Genomic DNA, 23,771 nt, shown 5'->3' on the forward strand with positions numbered 1-23,771 from the left:
TGGTACAAATAGATTCCTTGTGAGCTGCATCACTTGATGATTTAATTAAGGGATTTTCAAGATTTGATAATCACCAAGTTTCTACTTCCGTTAACCTGAAAGAACAAAAAAAATCTCTGGGCCTATCGATCGTTCAGTCAAATAAATCCAAAAGCATTTGGATCTCTACAAGGGAACGTTAAATACACCAACTTATTGCTGGTCTCGTATGGAACCCATTAATCATATTTTAACATGAATGATCAATTTAAGATTTAATTGATTTAAGGATTAATTTTCAAAAGCTTTTAGAATAATGCAGATCTGTGACTGTTGGTGTAAAAACATGAACAGTCAACTCCATCCAATCAGTGTTGAATAAGTTTAATCTATTTTAAGTATGTATATGTAGTATATGTTATACTCAGGGGTTCAACTAAGGGAATCATACATGCATGAGTGTCCTGTTGCTGGGAGTTATGGACTGGTAGCTTCACTTGTGGATGAGTCGATCAATCAAGCCCTGCATTGTCAATTCTCAGTCACAGGGCATTGGGGATTCATCCTCTGTCTGCTACAGACACATATGTACTTGTTGGGAACAATAAAGAAACTTTATCATGAATGTTTTGCAGACAAGTACCACATTAAAAAATAACTCCACTAAAATTTCAAATTGTTTGTTTTGTATGAAAATAAAATCTGTATTCAGCTCCAAGCTTTGGGTTTTAGTGCACCTGTTACTTTTATCTTATTCATTCATGGATTTTGGGGCTTTTCAGATTGGGCCAGCAATTATTGTACAATTATTGTACTTATTATTCATGAGTTATATGGTCAGTTTTATTTCTGAAAATATTTATCAAATATTCCTAATGCTAATATACCCTTTATTAATTGCCATTTGGAACCCTTTACATTTGAATTGTGCAGTTGCCACTTAACTTACTTAGTGCAGATGATGTAGTGTTGCCTTTTGCACAAGACCTGATGAAGTTGTCCAGTTGCAGTCATCACAGTCTTGTCCAAGTGGCCAATCTTTATTTGTGAGCCAATTTGTAAACATCTAAAACTCAAAATAAGCCATCTGCCAGGAACTGGGTCAGCACACTGATGGAAAACAAAATTTCCTTTAAGCCAAATTTCTTTGCAGATTTTGAAGTGAAATGAGATTTGGTCTATCTCGATCAATTTTCTGGTGGACATAAATCTACAATGCAATACCAGCATAATTTGTACCAAATTGCTAATTTCATCTTTCCCACAAGGATGGTCATAGAATGAAAAAATGCTGTCCCACTCTGATAAAGGAATTCTGACACATTAATGGCTCAAAGCTTGGGGTGTTCCGGTGCGTCAGTTGTGCTGGACTGATGATAGAGGATTTTATTTTTATAGTAGGTGCAAAACAAATTGGAAACAAATTTAATTCCACGGCTTAGTAAAGGTGTTTTTAATTGGTTCTTTGAAGAAGTTGAATTGCTCAGCGAGCAATCACATTTCATTTGAGAAAAAGGTAATATGTTGCCAAATAAGAGCTGCAGCCTCACCTTTAGCTCTCACATCACAATTAGCAATGCTTGAAAAGTTGAGAACCCATAATTGAACACCTGATTATATTCTATAAAAAGAGCACTACCTGTTCCGAAGGTTCAGTACTTTCATCTTGGTGATTCTGACCACAACCTCCCAATGATGTTACCCAGTGCTCTTTAATGCCATTACTTTTGTTTCCTCTCCACCACACTTGTCAGGTTCCGAGCTAATGCCGAAGGCACTTTCAACCAGGATTGTGGGTGGCATTTGGTGGTTCTTCACACTGATCATCATTTCGTCGTACACCGCTAACCTGGCTGCTTTTCTGACAGTGGAGCGTATGGAATCTCCCATTGACTCAGCAGATGACCTGGCTAAACAAACCAAGATCGAGTATGGAGCAGTTGAAGATGGAGCTACTGTAACTTTCTTTAAGGCAAGTTCTTCAAGTTATGTGTATCTTTTCTTGCTTGGTATTTGCTGATTACCACAAACGAACATTTGAAGATGAGCTGAGTTAGGATACAACATCCTTTTGTTCCATTTATTAAAATCTGAATTATATCATCCAAGGAAAACTGATAATGTTGATACTCAGTACATATTAACTAATGAATTACAATCTGTTTTGACCATGAAACTAAAGATTTAATCTTTCGATGTTTTCATGTGCAGCCTGTGATACAATTTGCTTCTAGGTTGTTTCTGAATTATATGGTGATTTATACTTTCTATCCTTAAATTGAAAAGAAAGATAAATTATAACCACTTTATGATGTGTGGATATTAATTTGCAGTGATTATTTCAAATTTTTTTTCCATTATTCATGACATAGAAAGTGGATGTTATGTTATATGCGTATGGACAAACTGGTCACATTCAGAGGTGTAATTTATCAATAGGGCAATTCCATTGGAAGCTTATCTTGCAATCAATCCTTCCTGCATAAGTGGCTTCCTGTAAGGAGACTAGTCCATTTACTGAATAAGGATGCTTGACATGCTGCCTTGTTTGGATCAAATTTTAGTTGGGAAATTTTGGGATCAAAGCCCTCCTTCCATGAAATTGTCAGATGACTAGCTGGCAGACATAACATCCAACTCCACAGCTGTGCTGGTGGAAAGCCAGATGCTTTTTACATGACTGGCCTTCAGGACTGGTGAGCTGTCAGTTCTAAACAAGCTCAGCAGGGCAGGCTATTGGATCAGGGCAATCTTGCACAGTGATGTTAGTTGAAAGATTATTAATGTCTGACTTGCCAGAGAGAATTCCCTTCCTCTTCTTCTAATGGTGCCATAGCGTGTCTTCCACCTTTCTGAGAGTGCTGGAAAAGCCTTGATTTACCATCTCATTGGAAGTGTGGCACACTTAGCAATGCAGCGCCGTATCTCTGCACAAGAATGTGATTTTTGTGCTCATACATGTGTGCTGGGCTTTTCTTGTTTAGAGGCAAGAATGCTGCTCCTGAGCTCATGTTGCAGAAGTTACATATAAACATGGGAATAAGGGTTAAGAGGAAGTCTCTTGGCTGTCACGCATGCTCCACTATTCAATAAGATTACAGCTAATCTGATTCCACATTCCTGTCTACCCTGACAACTATTCAGCGGTTTGTGTACTATCATGCTATCTATTTCTGCCTTAAAGATATTCAAGGACGATGTTTCCAGAATCTTTTGAAGAAGAGGAAAAATGCTCTCCTCATCTCTGTCTTAAATGGATGACCCTTTATTTTGACAAATTTAAAAATCCCACAACATCAGGTTATAGCCCAACAGGTTTATTTGAAAGTACAAACTCTCAGAAAGCTGTTCTTTCAGCAGGTAGCTAGCCAGGTGAAACAGTGACCTCTGGTTTTAGATTTTCTCACAAGAGAAAACATCTTTTCCATATCTATTTTGGCCAACCCTAGGTACACTTGAGAGGCTGCCTTCTTGAACAACTGCAGTCTATTGTGCTAAGTGTACACTGAGAATGCAATGTGAACCAGACAGAGACTGGCATCCTCCAAGAAAGGACTAATGTGATTGTGCACATGATAAGCTACATCCTGCTTTGATGCATGAGTTAATTGTGGATTGAAGTGCACAAATTGACCTGGCAGTAACACGCAAGTGCTAGATGTCTCCAAGCTGCAAAGTAACATGCTGATATGGTGCCTGAGCATGTCAAAGAGCAGGCATGTTGATATGGTGAGGCTGCTAGTTTAACAACAAAGGAACGAGGAGGACGGTGGCCAGTGAGGATGCAGGGATGTGCTTCTGAAGAAGCAGTTACATGATGACTAGGACAAGCTTTTGACCAGCTGCAACTGGCAGGCATTGGATCTAATTTTCTGGTTGGGAATTTGTGTCATCTAGTTTCTCAGTGAAGGAGAGGAAATTTGGAAATGACATTTAAATAAGGTGCATTGGGGTTTTGATGAGACACAAATGCATTAAAATGAGGTAGTCGTCTCTCAATGGGCGAGATTCTCACTCTGTCATTTATGGCTTGAAGGTCAAAATTGGAAAAAAAAAAATCGCTCTCGACACTGAGAATCAGATTTTTTTCATTCTCACCATATTTTTCACCTTTCTCTCACTGCTCATGCTACACCAGGGAAGGAATAATTCCATTCTATAAATTAGCTGTCAGCATTGATGAAAATCAATCAATACACCTTCTGCTCCTGATCCTGAGCATCTGCTGCAAATGTATTCTGCTCCAATTTGAACTGACTCCAGTCCAGGTAAATTGAGTGTTAACTGACTTATCCTAACAAACTCTGGTCCACCTTCCATAGTAATTATGGTGAAGTTATCCATTACATTTGCAAGTTGTTATTCATAGGTTATTGTCAAATCCCTCTAATTAATTCAACAACTATAAGAATTCATGGTGATTTATTTTGAAAAATATATAATCTCTGCATTAAATGTTTCAAAAATACATGTTCCGTCACAGATTTGACAGAGACAAATTACCTTGTTCATCTGATTAACCTTTACCCCTTTAAACATTATTGGAGACTCCAGCAGGCGAAGATGACTTTTGGTGAATAAATGTGCTGCACACAGCCATGGTAATTTATCCAATTCTTTGTAATAGGGCACATAGTGTTGTAATACATATTTTTACTTTGGTTTCCATTTGGAGGGATCTATTAATGTGAAAAAAACCAACCAGTCTTTCCAACAATCATCAGACTTTGTTTCATGTCACTTAACTAGCACCTCCTGATTTACTTAATGCGCTTGTCAACTCTTTTCATTGTCACTGGTGCCTTCGGCCCTTAGCTTTTAGAAAAAGCAACTTTACCGATATTTCATGGTGGCTTAATTTCTATATTTTTTGTAATCTTCCACGTGAGCAATGTGATTCAGTTTGCAGTTCCAATATCAATTCCACCAATCACAGCACAAAAAACACACCATAAGATTGGTATCTCATTTTCTACTTTAATTGCCTCAGATGTGCTGACTGAAATCATTTCACAATTACATTTCTGAACAGGTGGCTTCCTACTTTGAAAATAATTTAGCATAATGCCTGATCAATGTGATTACTGTTGTTAAGTAGTTAAATTGCTTTTATATTATGTGGCATCCCTGTTTTAATCCGCTCCCACTGAAAAGGGTAAAATCATTTGCAGAAATCGTGCTATGTTTCACAGTTGTGACACACTTAATATTCGGTAGAATATCTTTGAAAAGAAGCAGCTTACCAAGTTGGTATTTTGCTTCAGATGCAGTATTGTATGATCACATTCATTGTCCCTGCAGTGGAATATAATGAGTCAAATGATAATGTTCTGGGGACCCAGGTTCGAATCCTGCCACGGCAGATGGTGGAATTTTAATTCAATCAAAAAAAACTGGAATTAAGAATTTGCTGATGACCATGAAATCATTGTCAATTGTTGGAAAAACTCATCTGGTTCACTACGACCTTCAGGGAAGGAAATCTGCCATCTTCACCTGGTCTGGCTTACATGTGACTCCAGACCACAACAATGTGGTTGACTGTCAATTGCACTCTGAAGTGGCCCAGCAAGCCATTCAGTTGTACCAATCGCTACTAAGTCTCAAAGAAATAAAACCAGATGGATCACCTGGCATCACTGGGAAAGACAACGGCAGAAACATCCATGTCAACCCTGCAAAGTCCTCCTCACTAACATCTGGGGGCTAGTGCCATATTTTGGACAGCTATCACACAGACCAGTCAAGCAACAGCCTGACACAGTCATACTCACAGAATCAAACCTTACAGACAATGTCCCAGACACCACCCATCACCATCTCTGCATATGCCCTGTTCCACTGGCAGGGCAGACCCAGCAGAGATAGCGAAATAGTGGTACAAAGTTGAGTGGGAGTTGCCCTGGGAGTTCTCAATGTTGACTCTGGATCCCTTGAAGTCTCATGGCTTCAGGTCAAACATGGGCAAGGAAGCCTCCTGCTGACTACTATGGTCTGTCCTCCCTTGGCTGATAAACAGGTTGAACAACACTTAGAGGAAGCACTAAGTATGACAAAGGCACCTCTGGATGGGAAATTTCAATGTCCAGCATGAAGAGTAGTTCAGCAGCAGCACTGCTGATCGAGCTGGTGGGGTCCTAAAGGACATGGCTGCTAGACCCGTCTGCAGCAGGTGGTGAGGGAACCAACAAAAGAGAAAAACATACTTGACCTCATCCTTACCAGTCTGCCAGCTCCAAATGCATCTATTCATGTCAGTATCAATAAGAGTAACCACTGTGCAGTCCTTGTGGTGACGAAGTTCGGCCTTCACATTGAGAGTAACCTCCATCATGTTGTGTGGCACTGTCACCGTGCCAAATGGGACAGACTTTGAATAGATTAGCAACTCAAGACTGGGCATCTATGAGGCACTGTGGGCCATCAGCAGCAGCAGAATGGTACTCCAGCACAATCTGTAACCTCATGGTCCAGCAAAACCCCCATTCAATCATTACCATCAAGCCAGGGGATCAACTCCAGTTCAATGAAGAGTGCAAGAGGGCATGCCTGGAGCAGCACCAGGCATAGCTGAAGATGAGGTGTCAAACTGGTGAAGCCACCAAACAAGCCTCCTTGCATGCCAAACAGCATAAGCATGATTCGTGATGAAGGGCTTTTGCCTAAAATGTAATTTTCCTGCCCCTCGGATGCTGCCCAACCCACTGTGCTTTTCCAGAACCGCACTCTTGACTCGAAACAGCACAAGCAGCAAGTGATAGATAGAGCTAAACAATCCCACAACCAACGGGTCAGACCTAAGCTCTGCTGTCCTGCCACATCCAGTTGTGAATGGTGATAGATTCGAAAGGTCAGGCAGCATCCAAGGAACAGGAGAATCAACATTTCGGGCATAAGTCCTTCATCAGGAAGCCCTTCCTGATGAAGGGCTTATGCCCGAAACGTCGATTCTCCTGTTCCTTGGATGCTGCCTGACCTGCTGTGCTTTACCAGCAACACATTTTCAGCTCTGATCTCCAGCATCTGCAGACCTCACTTTCTCCTCAATGGTGATAGATTATTAAACAACTCACTGGAGGAGGAGGCTCCACAAATATTCCCTTCCTCAATTATAGAAGAGCCCAGCACATCAGTGCAAAAGACAAGGCTGAAGCTTTCACAGCAATCTTCAGCCAGAAGTGCCAAGTGGATGATCCATCTTGGCCTCCTCCAGTGGTCCTCAGCATTACAGATACCAGTCTTCAGCCAAATCGATTCACTCCATGTGATATCAAGAAACAGATAGAGGCACTGGAGACTGCAAAGGCTATGGGCCCTGACAACATTCTGGCAACAGTCCTGAAGACTTGTGTTCCAGAACTTGCCACTCTCCAAGTTTCTGACAATGTGGGAAATTGCCCACGTATGTCTTGTGCATAAAATGAGGACAAGTCCAACCTGGCCAATTACTACCCTCGATCATCAGTAAAGTGATGGAAGATGTCATCAACAGTGTTAGCAAGCAGCACCTGCTCAGCAATAACCAGCTCATTGGCACACAGTTTGAGTTCCACCCACGCCAGTCATCTCCTGATGTCATTACAGCCTTGGTTCAAACATGGACAAAAGAGTTTAATTCCAGAGTTGAGGTGAGAGTGACAATCCTTGACATCAAGACTACATTTGACTGAGTGTGGCATCAAGGACCGCTAGCAAAACTGGAATCATTGGGTATCAGGGGTCAAACTCTCCAGTGGTTAGTCATTCCTGACACATAGGAAGATAGTCGTGGTTATTGGAGGTCAGTCATCTCAGCTCCAGGACATCTCTGCAGGAGTTCCTCAGGGTAGTGTCCTAGGCCCAACCATCTTCAGCTACTTCATCAATGACCTTCCCTCCATTATAAGTTGAGAAGTGGAGGTGTGCGCCGATGATTGTACAATGTTTAGCACCATTCACAACTCCTCAGACACTGAAGCAGTCCGTGTCCAAATGCAACAAGTTCGGGACAATTTCCAGGCTTGGGCTGACAAGTGACAAGTAACATTCACACCAATCAAATGCCAGGCTATGACCATCACCAACAAGAGACAATCTAACCACTGCCCCTTGACATTCAATGGTGTTCCCATCATTGAGGCCCCCACTATCAACATTCTCAGAGTTATCATTGATCAGAACCTCAACTGGACTCACACATAAACACTGTGGCTACAAGAGCAGGTCAGAAGCGAGGAATACTGCGGTGAGCAACTAGCTACCTGACTCCTGAAAGCCTGTCCACCATATACAAGGCACAAGTCAAGAGTGTGATGGAGTACTCCTCACTTGGCTGAATGAGTGCTGCCCCAACAACACTCAAGAAGTTTGACACCATCTGGGCAAAGCAGTCTACTGGATTGGCACTTCATCAACAAGCATCCACTCCCTCCACCACCGATGCTCAGTAGCAGCAGTGTGTGCTATCTACAAGTTGCGCTGCAGAAATTCACCAACGATCCTCAGACAGTACCTTCCAAACCCATAGCCATCACTTCCACCTAGAAGGACAAGGGCAGCAGATATAGGGGAACACTACCGCCTTCAGGTTGCCCTCCATTCACTCACCATCATGACTTAGAAATATATTGGTGTTCTTTCACTGTCATTGGGTCAAAATCCAGGAATTTCCTTGCTAAGGGCATTGTGAGTAAACCCACAGCAGGTGGAGTACAGCGGTTCAAGAAGGCAGCTTACCATTACCTTCCCGAGGGCAGTTGGGGACAGGCAATAAATGCTGGCCAGCCAACAACACCCACATCCCACAAATTGAATAAATAAATAAAAGATTGATTGTTATTTTACCATATTGTTTGTTATACTGCTTTTACATTTAAATATTGAAGGCTGTAAGTTTAAAATGCTTTAAGATTAATTCTCAGGATTTGGGCATCACTGATAAGGCCTATGTTATTGGTGGGTCGTCTTCATTTTGAATCAGCACAATGTAGCACTTTAATTAAACCAAGTGGCTTACTGAACCATTTCAGAGAACAATTAAGAGTTAACTTGTTGGAGTTGAACTGGTCAGGTATAGGCCAGTCCTGTTATGGAGCTTCCTTTCCTAAATGACATTAGTGAAGCACCTAGGTTGCTATGGGAGTAATTTGTGATTACTTTCATTCACATTTAGTTCTCAAGCATTTATATAGAAAAGCAGCCTTTTTTTTACAAAAAGGGACTTCCTACACAAGGTTCAGTGAATTGGTTTAGCTCAGCTGGCTGGATTGTTGGTTTAAGGGCAGTGTGATACCAATGGTGTGGGTTCAATTCCCATCACTGGTTTGAGGTTACCATGAAGGGCTCTCCTTCTCAACCTCTTCCCTTGCCTTAGGTCATGTGACCCTCAGGTTAAATCACCACCAATTGCTTCTCTCTGTAATGAAGGAGCAGCCCCTCTGGTCTGGAAAGACTATGGTGCCACAACCGCAACACAAGATTCAACTCTAAATGTATATAGAACCTTCTTTACATTTTCTTAATTTAAAAAAAATGTTTCTTTGTACATAGTCTTTTTCCTAGGATGATGACATCAGCTTGTACAAATGGGCAGAGCTACAAATTGAGGGGTGATAAATTTAAGACAAATGTCAGAGGCAGGTTCTTTACTCAGAGAGTGGTAGGGAAGTGGAATGCCCTGTCTGCCATGTAGTTAATTCAGCCACATTAGAGAGATTTAAACAATCCTTGGCTAAGCACATGGATGATGATGGGATAGTGTAGGGGGATGGGCTTAGATTAGTTCACAGGTCGGTGCAACATTGAAGGCCGAAGGGCTTGCTCTGCACTGTATTGTTCTATGTTCTATATTTTATAGAAGTATGGTCAGACTCTTTGTGGAGAAAACTCCCAGATTCTGAAGAGCATTTTGGCACAAGTTTTACATTTGCCCTTTCTCTTTCAATGTGAGTGCCCAGTAATGCTGTCTGTTGAATTGGGCTCTTGTATCCTCTTTGTTACTACTGTCCACATCATGTTCCATGGCTTTATGATTACTTTCTCAAATGCCAGCTTCTTATTCACTTGTATTTTTAAACTGAATTCACATGCTCAAATTGTAACAGTATGATTTGAACTCTCCAAATTACTTGCTGAATAACATAATTGCTAAACAAATGCATTGCTTATTAATAGCACGGACCTTTGACACAAAATCTACATCCTGACTTCAATGGGCTTTAATAGTCCTGGAGTGCATCAGAAGAAATAAAACCTGGACAAGCATAAGATATGATTACTAATAACAACTTACATTTATAGACTGTCCTTCATAACTTGAGGTCCACCTAAAACCAATGATATATAATTAAATAGTTAGAGCCAGTGTAACACGATTGACAATAGCTCACTAACTATAAAATTGGGCTGTAAGTCCAGAGGCTAAAACTAGCGTCCATGACAATAAACAGTGACTTCAGATTCCATTATTTTTGTTTGAGAGCTGGAGTTTAAAAACAAAATAAACAGGGTGGTAATGTTGAAAATGTGATAATGAAGCTTCTATGTACAAGTAGAATTGAACAATAAAAGATATTGATCTTGCTAGTCATACCCAAATGTTGAGAAGCGATAATAATAATAAAAATAACAACCGCATTTCCAACCGCAGTAAGATAAGTAACCAGTTAATTTGTTTTTGAAGGATAAGTGTTGGTCCAGTAAAATGATCATTTCTTTATTGGAACAGTGTGATGGAACAGTGTAGAAAAGACATTCAACTATTTGAATTCTCCTGAATTTTACCAAAAGTGGTTCACTATTTCTTCTGGCTGAGGACTGTGAACTGGAACTGTATGAGGGCCCAATCAGACTTCCGTCCTGTTGGGTTTCGAGCTGTGGTAAACAATGGGACCCCGAGAAGTTGACTCAGATTTATAATAAATACAATTCACAACTGTTGACAAGAAAAGTAGAGGAGAAACAAAAGGTTGTTGGAGCATGGAATGCTTTGCGTGAGGCAATAGCAGAGGCTCCGAACATTACAATGTTTGCACAAGTATTTTAAGCAATGCAAGATTCAGGACTGTAGAGGGAGAGAGAAGAGTAGCATTATTAATGTTGAGCTTAACAATACAGGAATAGGAAAAACATTTCCCCTCAAGCCTGCTCTATGATTTGATGTGTCCGTCAACCCAATTCATCTGTCCTTGCTCCAAAGCCCTTAATGCCCTTGCCAAATAAAATTCTATTGATTTTTCAAGCCAGCAAATTTCAGTTGACCTTGCATTTACACCCCATAACTGGAACTATTTTTGGATTGGGTCACTTGTTTCTTTACCATCAGCGACTTGTGGTATTATATGCTCTCAATGACAGCCTTTCTTTGCAGACAGATATTGTATATGAGAAGTAGAGATTTGTAGTGTCTTCAGCAAAGAGATCCAAGTTGTTTGACACTTTCTTGGGTAAATTCAAAGGAAAATGATTATGCTACGTCCTCTCAAGCCCATCCCCACGATCTCATCAGATTTAGATGACCACTTGCCCCTCAAGACCCTCAGTCAACTAGAAACATTTGTTGTGCTAACAGTGTAATTGGGCAGCTATTTATTTACAGAAAAAAAATTGGGAAACTTGGCATTTCTGATTTTTTTTCATAAAGGATGCCATTTGTCATCAATTCAGCAAAGATGGCAACTTGATGGGCTTTTGATTAGTGAACTGCCACAATAAGGATGCAGTCATTTCACATATTAATGAAATTATACAGCAGTGTTTTAATTACAGCCTGCAACTGGTACCAAAAAAAACACACCAATCGATCAACCAATCTATTTCACAGCCAGATATTTGCCTTACTCTGCTTTAAAAGGATCAATCAACATTAACTGGCTTTCTACTTAAATCTAATTTGCATATTTGCTTTCGAGAAAAGAATCTGCTGTTCAGTTTTTCTTCAGTTCCTATTCATGAAGCTCCTCCCTCAAACTTTCAATATCCCTTAAACTATTACTCAAAAACATCAACGGTATGAAACATTTCGTACTCAGAATTGCATGTCATTTACGTGGCACCTCAGTCCTCTGTGATTGCTTTCCTTAAAAGCGTTTTAAATCGTATTTATGAATAATGAAATTCGAGAGCCTTTCTTCACAATTTTTCATTCTGGACTGAATTTCAACCTCTTCACTGCTAGTGTTTAAATCTCTTCAGTGCCTAACTCTTCCATTTTCTTATGATCCAGCTGCTCCTTCACAACATCTAACAACCATCCTCCCCCTCTCCCTCCCACACATTCTCTCAAATCCCCGAACTTCTGATTCAAACTTCTTCCGCATCAGGTCCCCTTTTTGCTCCATTATTGAAATGAGCTTTTAGCTACGTATGTCCCGCATTGCAACACCCACTCTGTAATGCTCCATCTCCTTATTCTGTAAGATCTCCATTAAACGTCACCTCTTTGTTCTAAGGTTTGGCCACTATTCCTTCTTCCACTTGCTATCTGTGTTTTTTTTGTTCTGAAGATACTTTTGTGCAGAACTTTGGGATATTTATCCTTTTTAAAACATCATGGACATTAAGGCTAATATTTTTGTGCTGTAGACGATTTATTTTTCAGAGAAGGTAGTGAGGTAATAGTTATCAGTAGCTGAAGAAGTCTGTGGGTGTTATCTGGGAAAAAGGATATTGAACAGTGACATAATTAAAATTTCGAAGACTGCAAAGGAAACAGATAAAACTGCCACAGGCAAATTGCGCATGTTGGGGAAAGGTTCACATATCACAGAATACATCATTAAAAATTAGGAAATCGTGCTTACCTAGAGTATAATTGTCATAGAATAAAGCTGGGTCTTGTGCCTTCCCCTTTGCTGATTTTGTTTCTGGGGTCTGGGGAGCATCAAATCAGAAGGGAGGGTTTAGGGCCCCATTTCCCAACGTGAGACAGGATGAAATTATTCTCAGTATTGGGAAAGTGGAATCCTTTTTAAAAGGCAAGAAGCAATATGTTTGCAAGGGACTTTGGAGTTTCTTGCATATAAGTTACCAAACGTCAGCATGCAGATACATCAAACGAGCAACAGGGACTTTAGCCTTTCTTGCAAGGTATTAGAGTTCAGTCAGTTCAACTATAACACAATAGTTCTGTTCTTGTGCAATCCCATGTTATAAGAAAATTGCGTAATAGCATCACCACGTAAGCTAATGGGGCCGGATTCACATTATAACCAATATACACTTTAAAAGTTCACACTTTAGAAACAGTGTCCCCAATTCGTCAATCATTATAGCAAATTCGCATTAATGAAACTCGCATTATCACAGGATGACCTGTACAACATTAAAAAAGTCTTCTCACACAGCACTGCCCTTTGATGTGAAGGGCAGTGTTTGTCACTGGCCACCCGGGTGTTTTCCTATCTTCCTGGTGGTGGAATTTGAATAAAGATTCGTGCACTTTGTGTCTTTCACTGTGTCTCACACCTGCACACACATACACCATGGGTGCTGGGAAAAAAAAAAAACAGGGACCCAAACTGGCCATTAACAGGTCCAGAGAAAAAAAAAACAGGAGATTCTCTCACTGTGTCTCAAAAAAAAGTCTTCCTGAGATTATATGGGGCATCAGGAAGGGCACTCCTGGGTACAATTTCCAGGTTGGTCACTGTACTCAAGGGAGGATCTACTTGTCTGGGTTCAGTACAATGCAGGTTCATTCAGAGTAGTCCTATGAGACTGGACTGTTTCACACACATTGAGTCTCTGGAATTTAGAAGAATGGGAGATGATTGAAATATATTTCATGCTGAGATTATTTGTCATGGTAGATACTGAGAGACTGTTTTCCCAAATATACAAGAGGTCATAGTCTCAATGAGGAGTCAATTATAGAGGAATGTGAAAGCAGAAATTTCTACAATTAGACTGTGTGTATTCAAAACAAAAACCAGTAGATTTTGGGTAGTGGTGGAGCAGACCCGATGGGGTAAATGTTCTAATTCTGCTCCGATAGCATATGGATGCTAGAGCCATTGAGAGACACGGGGATAGAGTGGGAAAGCAGGACCAATGTCGTGGTGCAGCAGACTCAAAGGGGCATACAGCATACTCCTTTTTGTTGATTTTCTAATGTTCACGTAATATGTATTGGCCTGTAAATAGTGTCACGGAGTGACATTGGATATATATTGAAGAAGAAGGTGCCAAGGATGAAAGGTTGTGTGTATAAGAAAGTAGCTTTGTATTGTAGCAGGAGAAATTGTCGAGAGTGTTAGTGGTAGAGGAAAGAAGTGAGAATTGTAACATATATTTCCAGCACGTGCCTGAAGAACTTCAGGTACAAGAAACTGCTTTGAACTGCAGCCATTGTTGTTATGTGTACAAACACAGGATTTACTTTCTCCAACTATTTGATTCAAAAACAACTGCTACCAACTGAACTAGGCCCATTTCTGAGTCCTGATGTACTGCTGTAGTCTAGATTGTAAATGTGATCACTTTAGTAATCAAAGTGCCTCTTCTTGCTGTGGGTATTGACCCCACTGATCCGTATTTGTTAGGAAGGTAGCAGGACCATGGAATGTAACAATGAAACTCTGTGATAACATCAGAATCACTGTATCTCAGACACACACTTAATGATCAAATTAACAGGAGCCAGGCCTGATTTTCTTTCATTTAGACACAATGTCATCCTACAATAGACAAACATAAGCACATTGAGTGGGATTAATGTTCCACTGTGTAATCACATCCATTTCTGCTTTGAAAACATTGAGAAAATAAAGAGCATACATGTAATAATCAAGTTTGTAGCATTCTTAATGCAGACAGATTAACTCATTTTGCCATCTCCTGACTGACACAAACTCTTGAAAGATAGTCATCTCTTGCTTTCTTTTAACTTGACTGACCCTCTTTGGAATGTCCATGTTGATGCTTAAAAAAAATTCCCTTTAAAGAATGGCAGAGAAACTGATCAATAATTAGTCTAAATAGAATAACAGAGTAAGACAGCAGCAAAGGAATCCAGACAGGCCATCATACCTACACCATTTCTAGAGTAGAACTATCAAATTAGTCATCTTCCCCTGCTCTTTCCCCAGGTCTACTTTTCCTCCCTTAAATATTGATTCAATTCCATTCCCAATTATTATTACATTATTGAATCTACTTCCAACAATCTTTTGACAGTGCATTCTAGATTGCAGCAAATTTTCCTCATGTTGCTTCTGTTCCTTTGCTAATTACCTTAAATCTATGTCATCTGGTTACTCACCATTCTATCATTGGAAACAGTTTCTCCTTATTTAGCCTATCAAACCTGGTGATTGTCATAATTGCTTCTTAACAGCTGTCTGAAGATAAAGCCCATTTGAGTGCAGTCTCCTCTCTGAGATAGTTCTTTGTGGTTGAGCATAAATTATTCCCACACTTCCAGTGAGTTCTCAGGAGGCTGAAGAGTCTATTTCTCAAGCTGCAGTCTTGTCACAGATGAGGCATTAGGTGGTTTGGAGACTGGCAGGGTGGGATGTCTGGGTTGCCATACGCTACAATCATTTTCAATGGTCAACTTCAGCTTGTCATCAGCAATGAGGCTCAAGGTTTGCAATTGACACCAAAATTGGAGGTGTAGTGGACAACAAAGAAGGTTACCTCAGATTACAATGAGATCTTGATTAGATGGGCCAATGGAAATTAATTTAGATGCTGCAATTTGGAAAGGCAAATCAGGGCAGGACTAATACACAACTTTTTTAGATTAGATTACCTACAGTGTGGAAACAGGCCCTTCAGCCCAACCAGTCCACACTGACCCTCCGAAGAGTAACCCACCCAGACCCATTTCCCTCTGACTAATGCAGCTAACTTAATGGGCAATTTAGCATAGCCAGTTCACCTGACCTGCACATCTTTTGGACTGTGGAATGAGACTCACGCAGACATTGGGAGAATGTGCAAACTCCACACAGACAGTCGCCCAAGGCTGGAATCAAACCTGGGACCCTGGTGCTGTGAGGCAGCAGTGCTAACTACTGTGCCACCCAATAAGGTCCTGGGGAGAGTTGTTTAACAAAGAGACCTTGGAGTGCAGCTCCATAGTTCCTTGAGAGTGGATTTGCAAGTAGATAAGATATTGAAGAAGGCATTTGGTCTGCTTTTCTTTATTGGCCAGAACAATGAGTAAATGGATTGGGAGGTCATAATGTGGCTGTACAGGATATTGGTTAGGCCACTTTTGGAATATTGTATGCCATTCTGATCTCCCTGCTATAGTAAGGATGTTGTGAAACTTGAAAGGATCCAGAAAAGATTTACAAGGATGTTGCCAGGGTTGGAGAGTTTGAGCTATAGGGAGAGGTGGAATAGGCTGGGCTATTCTCCCTGGAGTGTTAGAGGCTAAGGGGTGACCTTATAGAGGTTTACAAAATCATGAGGGGCATGGATAGAGTAAAGAGACAAGGTCTTTTCCCTGGAGTAGGGGAGTCCAAAACTAGAGGGCATAGGTTTAAAGATGAGAGGGGAAAGATTTAAAAGGGACCTAAGGGGCAAAATTTTCACACACAGGACAGTGCCTGTATGAAATGAACAGCCAGAGGAATTGGTGGAGGTTGGTACAACTAGAAAATTAAAAGGCATCTGGACAGGACGGGTTTAGAGAGATATGGGCCAAATGCTGGCAAATGGGACTAGATTAATTTCAGATATCTGATTAGTTTGGACAAGTTGGACCGAAGGGCCTGTTTTCCGTGCTGTACATCTCCATGACTCTATGACTGTATATGTAGATTCTTCCCAGATGTTTCTTCGATTAGATTAGATTCCCTACAGTATGGAAACAGACCATTTGGCCCAACAAGTTCACACAAACCCTCTGAAGAGTAACCCATCCAGACCCATTCCCCTACCATATATTTACCCTTGAGTAATGCACCTATGGGCAATTTAGCATGGTCAATCCACCTGACCTGCACATCTTTGGATTGTGGGAGGAAACCAGCAGGAGGAAGCCCACGCAGACACCAGGAGAATGTGCAAATTCCACATAGACTGTTAGCTGAGGCAGGAATTGAACCTGGGTTGCTGGTGCTGTGAGGCAGCAGTGCTAACCACTGAGCCACTGTGCTACCCATTTTCCTTTTCCATCAGGCTGTCTTAGACCAAGTTTTCTCAAATGTCAATGGGAATGTTGCACATTTTGAAGGAAGCTTCAAGGATGCAATTGAAATGTTTCTTTGGCTCTTTACTTGCAATGATGAAACTCCAAGTAGACTGCACATTTCAGGAGTCTCATGTCAGGCATGCAGAATATGGCCGACAAATTTGTAGGATCTCATGGAGGCAGTGCTGACAATACTTCTCTGGGGTTTTAAAGTGTCTGCTGAACGTAGTCCACGTCTCTGAGTCATGTAGGAGCTGGCATCATTACTGCTCTGTAGACCATAAACTTAGGGTTGGGTTTGAGGTCCTGACCATCAAACATTTTGATCTTCAAGCAGCCAAAGACTGTGCTTTCAGTGTGCCAGCAACGTTGTACCTCATCTTTGATGTCTGCCCTTGTTGTCAGTAAGCTCCCTTGGTCTGGAAAGTGGTCTGGATCGTCCAATGCCTGGCTGTGAATTTTGATAGCAATGTAAGTGTGGTGTGGTGAGGCAAGACTGGTAGAGGATCTTTGTTGTGCAAATGTCCTGTGCTCTCCTGGGTCTCAGTGAAGGTGTGGACCTTGGCTTGGAGCTCAGTCTTAGAGTGTGCACAGACACAAGTATCACCTATGTTTTGACAGTCAGTAACAGAGGATACAATGACCTTGGAACTGGCCTGCAGGTAGCGGAGTTTGAACAGATACCTGTTTGTTTTGTAGATTAGCTCCACTCCAGCAGAAAGTTTATTGAGGGAGAGGTGGAGCAAAAGAGTGTGATAGCACAGTCTTCTCTGACTCTGCTCCAAATGTGAATTTGGTCTGTGATGGATCCACTTTTTAGGATTGCTTGGAGCAGACGGAGAATAGAGAGAAACCTTTGAGGGCCAGATACAAGGGTTGATACTGCTCATTGCATTTCTCTTGTAATTGTTAAGTAGTGGTCAGACAATTTTCTGATTCAGTATGTGGATGTACCTATCATCGAAGGTGCAAACCTTGACCTACTCTTGGGAAATAAGGCAGGGCAGGTGACTGAGGTGTCAGTGGGGGAGCACTTTGGGGCCAGTGACCATAATTCTATTTGTTTTAAAATAGTGATGGAAAAGGATAGTTCTAAATTAGAGAAAGGCCAATTTTGACGGTATTAGGCAAGAACTTTCAAAAGCTGATTGGAGACAGATGTTTGCCGGTAAAGGGATGGCTGGAAAATGGGGAGACTTCTGAAATGAGATAACAAGAGTCCAGAGAAAGTATATTCCTGTTAGGGTGAAAGGAAAGGCTAGTAGGTATAGGGAATGCTGGATGACTAAAGAAATTGAAGATTTGGTTAAGAAAAAGAAGGAAGCATATGTCAGGTATAGACAGGATAGATCGAGTGAATCCTCAGAAGAGTATAAAGAAAGTAGGAGTATGCTTAAGAGGGAAATCAGGAGGGCAAAACGGGGACGTGATAGCTTTGGCAAATAGAATTAAGGAGAATCCAAAGGGTTTTTACAAATATATTAAGGACAAATGGGTAACTAGGGAGAGAATAGGGTCCCTCAAAGATCAGCAAAGCGGCCTTTGTGTGGAGCCATAGAAAATGGGGGAGATATTAATTGAATATTTTGCATCAGTATTTACTGTGGAAAAGGATATGGAAGATATCGACTACAGGGAAATAGATGGTGACATTTTGCAAAATGTCCATATTACAGAGGAGGAAGTGCTGGATGTTTTGAAATGGTTAAAGGTGGATAAATCCCCAGGACCTGATCAGGTGTATCCAAAAACTCTGTGGGAAGCTAGAGAAGTGATTGCTGGGCCTCTTGCTGAGATATTTGTATCATCAATAGTCACAGGTGAGGTGACGGAAGACTGGAGGTTGGAAAACGTGTTGCCACTGTTTAAGACAAGCCAGAGAACTATAGACCAGTGAGCCTGACCTCGGTGGTGGGCAAGTTGTTGGAGGGAATCCTGAGGGACAGGATGTATTTGGAAAGGCAAGGACTGAATCGGGATAGTCAACATGGCTTTGTGCATGGGAAATCATGTGTCACAAACTTGATTGAGTTTTTTGAAGAAGGAACAAAGAAGATTGATGAGGGCAGAGCAGTAGATGTGATCTATATGGAATTCAGTAAGACGTTCGACAAGATTCCACATGGGAGACTGATTAGCAAGATTAGATCTCATGGAATACAGGGAGAACTAGCCATTTGGATACAGAACTGGCTCAAAAGTAGAAGACAGAGAGGGTGGTGGTAGAGGGTTGCTTTTCAGACAGGAGGCCTGTGACCAGTGGAGTGCCATAAGGATCGGTGCTGGGCCCTCTACTTTTTGTCATTTACATAAATGATTTGGATGCGAGCATAAGAGGTACAGAAAGTAAGTTTGCAGTTGACACCAAAATTGGAGGTGTAGTGGACAGCGAAGAGGGTTACCTCAGATTACAACAGGATCTGGACCAGATGGGCCAATGGGCTGAGAAGTGGCAGATGGAGTTTAATTCAGATAAATGTGAGGTGCTCCATTTTGGGAAAACACATCTTAGCAGGACTTATACACTTAATGGTAAGATCCTAGGGAGTGTTGCTGAACAAAGAGACCTTGGAGTGCATGTTCATAGGTCCTTGAAAGTGGAGTCGCAGGTAGATAGGATAGTGAAGAAGGTGTTTGGTATGCTTTCCTTTATTGGTCAGAGTATTGAGTACAGGAGCTGGGAGGTCATGTTGCGGCTGTACAGGACATTGGTTTAGGCCACTGTTGGAATATTGCATACAATTCTGGTCTCCTTCCTATCGGAAAGATGTTGTGAAACTTGAAAGGGTTCAGAAAAGATTTACAAGGATGTTGCCCGGGTTGGAAGATCTGAGCTACAGGGAGAGGCTGAACAGGCTGGGTCTGTTTTCCCTGGAGCATCGGAGGCTGAGGGGTGACCATATAGAGGTTTACAAAATTATGAGGGACATGGATAGGATAAATATACAAAGTCTTTTCCCTGGAATCGGGGAGTCCAGAACTAGAGGTAATAGGTTTAGGGTGAGAGGGGAAAGATATAAAAGAGACCTAAGGGGCAACCTTTTCATGCAGAGGGTGGTACGTGTATGGAATGAGCTGCCAGAGGATGTGGTGGAGGCTAGTACAATTGCAACATTTAAGAGGCATTTGGATGGGTATATGAATAGGAAGGGTTTGGCAGGATATGGGCTGGGTGCTGGCAGGTGGGACTAGATTGGGTTGGGATATCTGGTCGGCATGGATGGGTTGGACCGAAGGGTCTGTTTCCATGCTGTACATCTCTGACTCTATGACTAGTGGTCATCGTATCAACTGTGCCCCTTAGACGACGGAATCTGCTTTGCATCTCTGGAAGGAGTTCTTCAGGGAGTATATGACTGAGGAAAATTCCTGCGATAACATATGCTGTGGCCAATTACAGGGAAATTCTTAACAGTTACTGTAGTTCGACCTTTCTCCTTCCTTTAAGATGGTGATGAGTGCTCTGGTTGTGGGCAAGGGTGAACCAAAGAGGTATATATCCTGCAAGGAGAGTCTCTGAGGTTGGGAGAAAATGAAAACTGTGGATGTTGGAGAGTCAGAGTTGATAAAAGTATAATGCTGGAAAAGGCACAGCAGGCCAGGCAGCATCTGAAGAGCAAGAGAGTCAACATTTTGGATATAACTCTTCTTTAAGACTGGGGAAGAGGAAGGAGGCTAGGAAATAAATGGAGGAGGTAGGGCAAAAAGAAAGGTAGGTGGGCAAAGGTAGGAGGTAATGTTGAAGGTTGGTGGGAAGTATGGAGCGGATAGGTAGGAAGGAAGATGGACAGGTAGGTCAGGTCAAGAGAGCGGAGGTGAGTCAGAAGGTTGGATCTGGGCTGGGGTTAGGTAGAGAGATTTGGAATCTGGTGATTTCAATGTTGAGGCTGTGTGGTTGTCAGCACCCGAGGCAGAAGATGAGATGTTCCTCTTCCAGTTTGCGGGTGTTGTTGTTTAGGATCTGGAGGAGGCCCAGAATGTACATGTCATGGGGGAGTGGAAGGGGGTGTTGAAGTGGATGTCCACAGGAAGGTGGGGTTGGTTGGTGCATTGATTATCTCATTAAATTTGAGTCTCTGAGATTGACAACTAGCTTGCTTCTGTTGGGGAAGCCAACTACTTCACCTGACCTACCTTTCCCGAAGAAGGTATACCTGACATCTTGTTCCTTGACCTTGCCTTCCTCTGGCCTGTTGAGCATTGCATCAGGTGGCAATGCCAATGTTGAAAAGACTGAACTCCTAGGCAACAATAGCTGTGCAATGATTCACTCTGTTGCTATTAGATTTCATCACAAATGTTTTGATGCTTCAGGTTCTGTTACAACCCTATTTACTGTATCTTGGGTCTCAAACTCAGAATGGAATTTAACAATTACAGTGTTTACCACAGCAGACTCCATGACATTTTTCCCCAAGGATAATAGCTCCTGAACATATGTAGACTTGAACCAGGATTCCACATTCACTTGCAAGGAATTCATTACCTTAAGTTGTCATAGCCCATGTGGGAAAGTGCATTGATATTTGAGACCCACTAAAAATAGGGTCATCACAGTAGTGAACGAATTAATTAATTATTCAAAGTTCCCAAGTTTGCCTGTCTAATGGACATGAGTTAACAGAAAACACTGGCCAGATTTCTGTACATATTAAGAAACGATTATTAATTACAAATAAATCAATTTTAACCACAGGAATACAAAATATGGACTTGAAACTCTAGTAACTTAAGCTTTATCCCTTCTTAATCCCGACAGTCACATGCAGACGGACACAGACATGATGAGTGTAGGGAAAATACTGGGGAAATACAGTTTAAGAGCACCAGTTCACAGGTTCAGTGAGATATCCCTTTTGTTCCTGCTGAACTCTGATTTCCTTATTTTAAGATCCTTTTAGTTCTCTGAAGACAGTGGTTGATTGATACATTAATTGTCCAATCTTTCAGTCTCTAGTTAAAGGCAACAGTGTATGATAAATGATGAGGGAGAATAGCTAGCTATCTTCCAGCTGTTGGTTACTTCACTGCAGAGAGAGAAAAAGAAAAGGATATTATTTCTTGCAGCCTGGAGATCGTCTGCTTCTGTCTTGTTTGCATGCACTCTTGTCAAACTGTCCATGATCTAATCAGAGGGCTATTGTTATGCTAATAACTCCTGGTCTTCAGAACGAGTCCTAATTGAAAACCCAATCAGCAATCTGTCTCTGGGCAAAATTTGGTTTACACACACAGTCAAGGTACCATTGGCTCTAAGCCATGTTTGAACAAAGCAATAGTGTAAATATTACTCAGTGTTTCAGGAACTTCTTTTTAAAAGTGCAACAACTCAGTCATTGGTTTGAATCGTCCTTTTCCCATTTTATTCCAAGATCAAAATTAAATAGAAATTAAAAATGCTATCTTTACACAGTAATTTAAAGTTCTCTTGGATCCTAGTTAGTTGATTATTCCTTTGTTGATTGCTTTAAACTGTTCTCTCCCCTTTGCAAGCTCCCTCTACCTTTATGCAAACTTTTTCATTCCACTCCAACCTCTTTATTCTTCCAATAAATCTCCCTTACAGTGGTCCCCCATTCTCCTTTTCTTTCCCCAGTACCCTCAGCACAGTACACCCTTACCTTCCCCTTGCTGATGGCCTCACTGCAGATCCAGCAGATGGAACTTCTGAATCTGACAAAACATCCTTCTTTGATCAGAAAAACTCATCCACATAAGCCAAGGGTGGCTTGAGGCTGTCTGTGTTTCCCGCCTTCCTCCTATCACAGCTCTTCCACCTCCCACTGCTCCCAGATCTTAGCTCTTGGACCTTGGCTCTCCACCTTTGGCTTCCTACTCTCTGTGATTCTATCACTGCTGGCACCTCTTTACCAAGCCATTCACTGTGGCTCCAACCAAAGGCTGTTACTGTACTCTTTCTGTTGGTAGACCCATCCCCGAAGCATGCATGAGGAGAACCAGCCAGTGATTGGAGGAGCATCTCTTCCACATTTTCTTCCATTCTATTGGTTTGGGTGACTTTTGTCTGATTGGCCACCCCATGAGTGAATTTTCATTGGTGATTTAGATACTTATGGGGGTGATCCATCTATCACTCATCTGTACCTTTGTCATTGCTTTGCGCTCATCCTTTTCCAGCTGCAGTACTCGATGATCTCACCTTTTTTATCTAATCTCAACCAGTCTCAGTTTCCCCAAAGTCCGAAGTTTCTATTTCATTTTCAGTTTTGGTTTTAACTTTAGACTTAATGGAAACCTGAATGCCCCGTTTCTTTACCAATAAGGGTCTGATACCAACAATGCAAACTTTGAGACCATTTATAATCACAACCTTTTCAAGGACAAAAAGATGGATAATTAGAGATGGACAATAAATACTAACCATGCCAGCAATGCCAATGTCTTATGAATACATTTTTTTCAAAAGAATAATTGAGCATTTTAAACACATGGTCAGTATGAGGTTGAATTGAATTGTAGTCTGACAGGAGTCAGCCTATTCAGCAGAGGAAATAAAGTGAAGAAGACGAACCTTGTTGATCTTTATCAACATGATATAAACCATCAACTTCTACATTGCTTTGAACATCAATTTGTTTAGGATAATTATAACAGTTACTACTGAACATTGGTGATGATAAACCTTAACTCTATTACAGACTGTAATAAA

General features: G+C 41.3%; 1 protein-coding gene and 1 long non-coding RNA gene across 11 annotated transcripts in view; one reads left to right on the top strand and one right to left on the bottom strand.

Annotated features, from left to right (window-relative positions):
• The window catches only part of LOC122548407 (uncharacterized), a 14,792-nt gene extending 1,831 nt beyond the window's left edge, over nt 1-12,961 (bottom strand). The window contains exons 1-3 of the long non-coding RNA XR_015754290.1: nt 12,759-12,961; nt 10,250-10,283; nt 1-95 (exon numbers count right to left, since the gene is read on the bottom strand). The exon at nt 1-95 is cut by the window's left edge and continues 1,831 nt beyond it. This is a non-coding gene — a long non-coding RNA (uncharacterized LOC122548407). The remainder of the gene's footprint in view (nt 96-10,249; nt 10,284-12,758) is intronic.
• Nucleotides 1-23,771, top strand: part of LOC122548404 (glutamate receptor ionotropic, kainate 2) — a 451,896-nt gene that overhangs the window by 385,706 nt on the left and 42,419 nt on the right. For all 10 annotated transcript variants that reach the window (XM_043687010.2, XM_043687014.2, XM_087982615.1 and 7 more), the window contains one exon: nt 1,734-1,951. In XM_043687010.2, coding sequence (XP_043542945.1) covers nt 1,734-1,951 — 218 coding nt within the window. The remainder of the gene's footprint in view (nt 1-1,733; nt 1,952-23,771) is intronic.

This window comes from Chiloscyllium plagiosum, unplaced genomic scaffold (assembly GCF_037043375.1).
Source record: "Chiloscyllium plagiosum isolate Xiang-an unplaced genomic scaffold, Cpla_swu_hap1 HiC_scaffold_3, whole genome shotgun sequence".
Lineage (NCBI taxonomy): Eukaryota > Metazoa > Chordata > Chondrichthyes > Orectolobiformes > Hemiscylliidae > Chiloscyllium > Chiloscyllium plagiosum.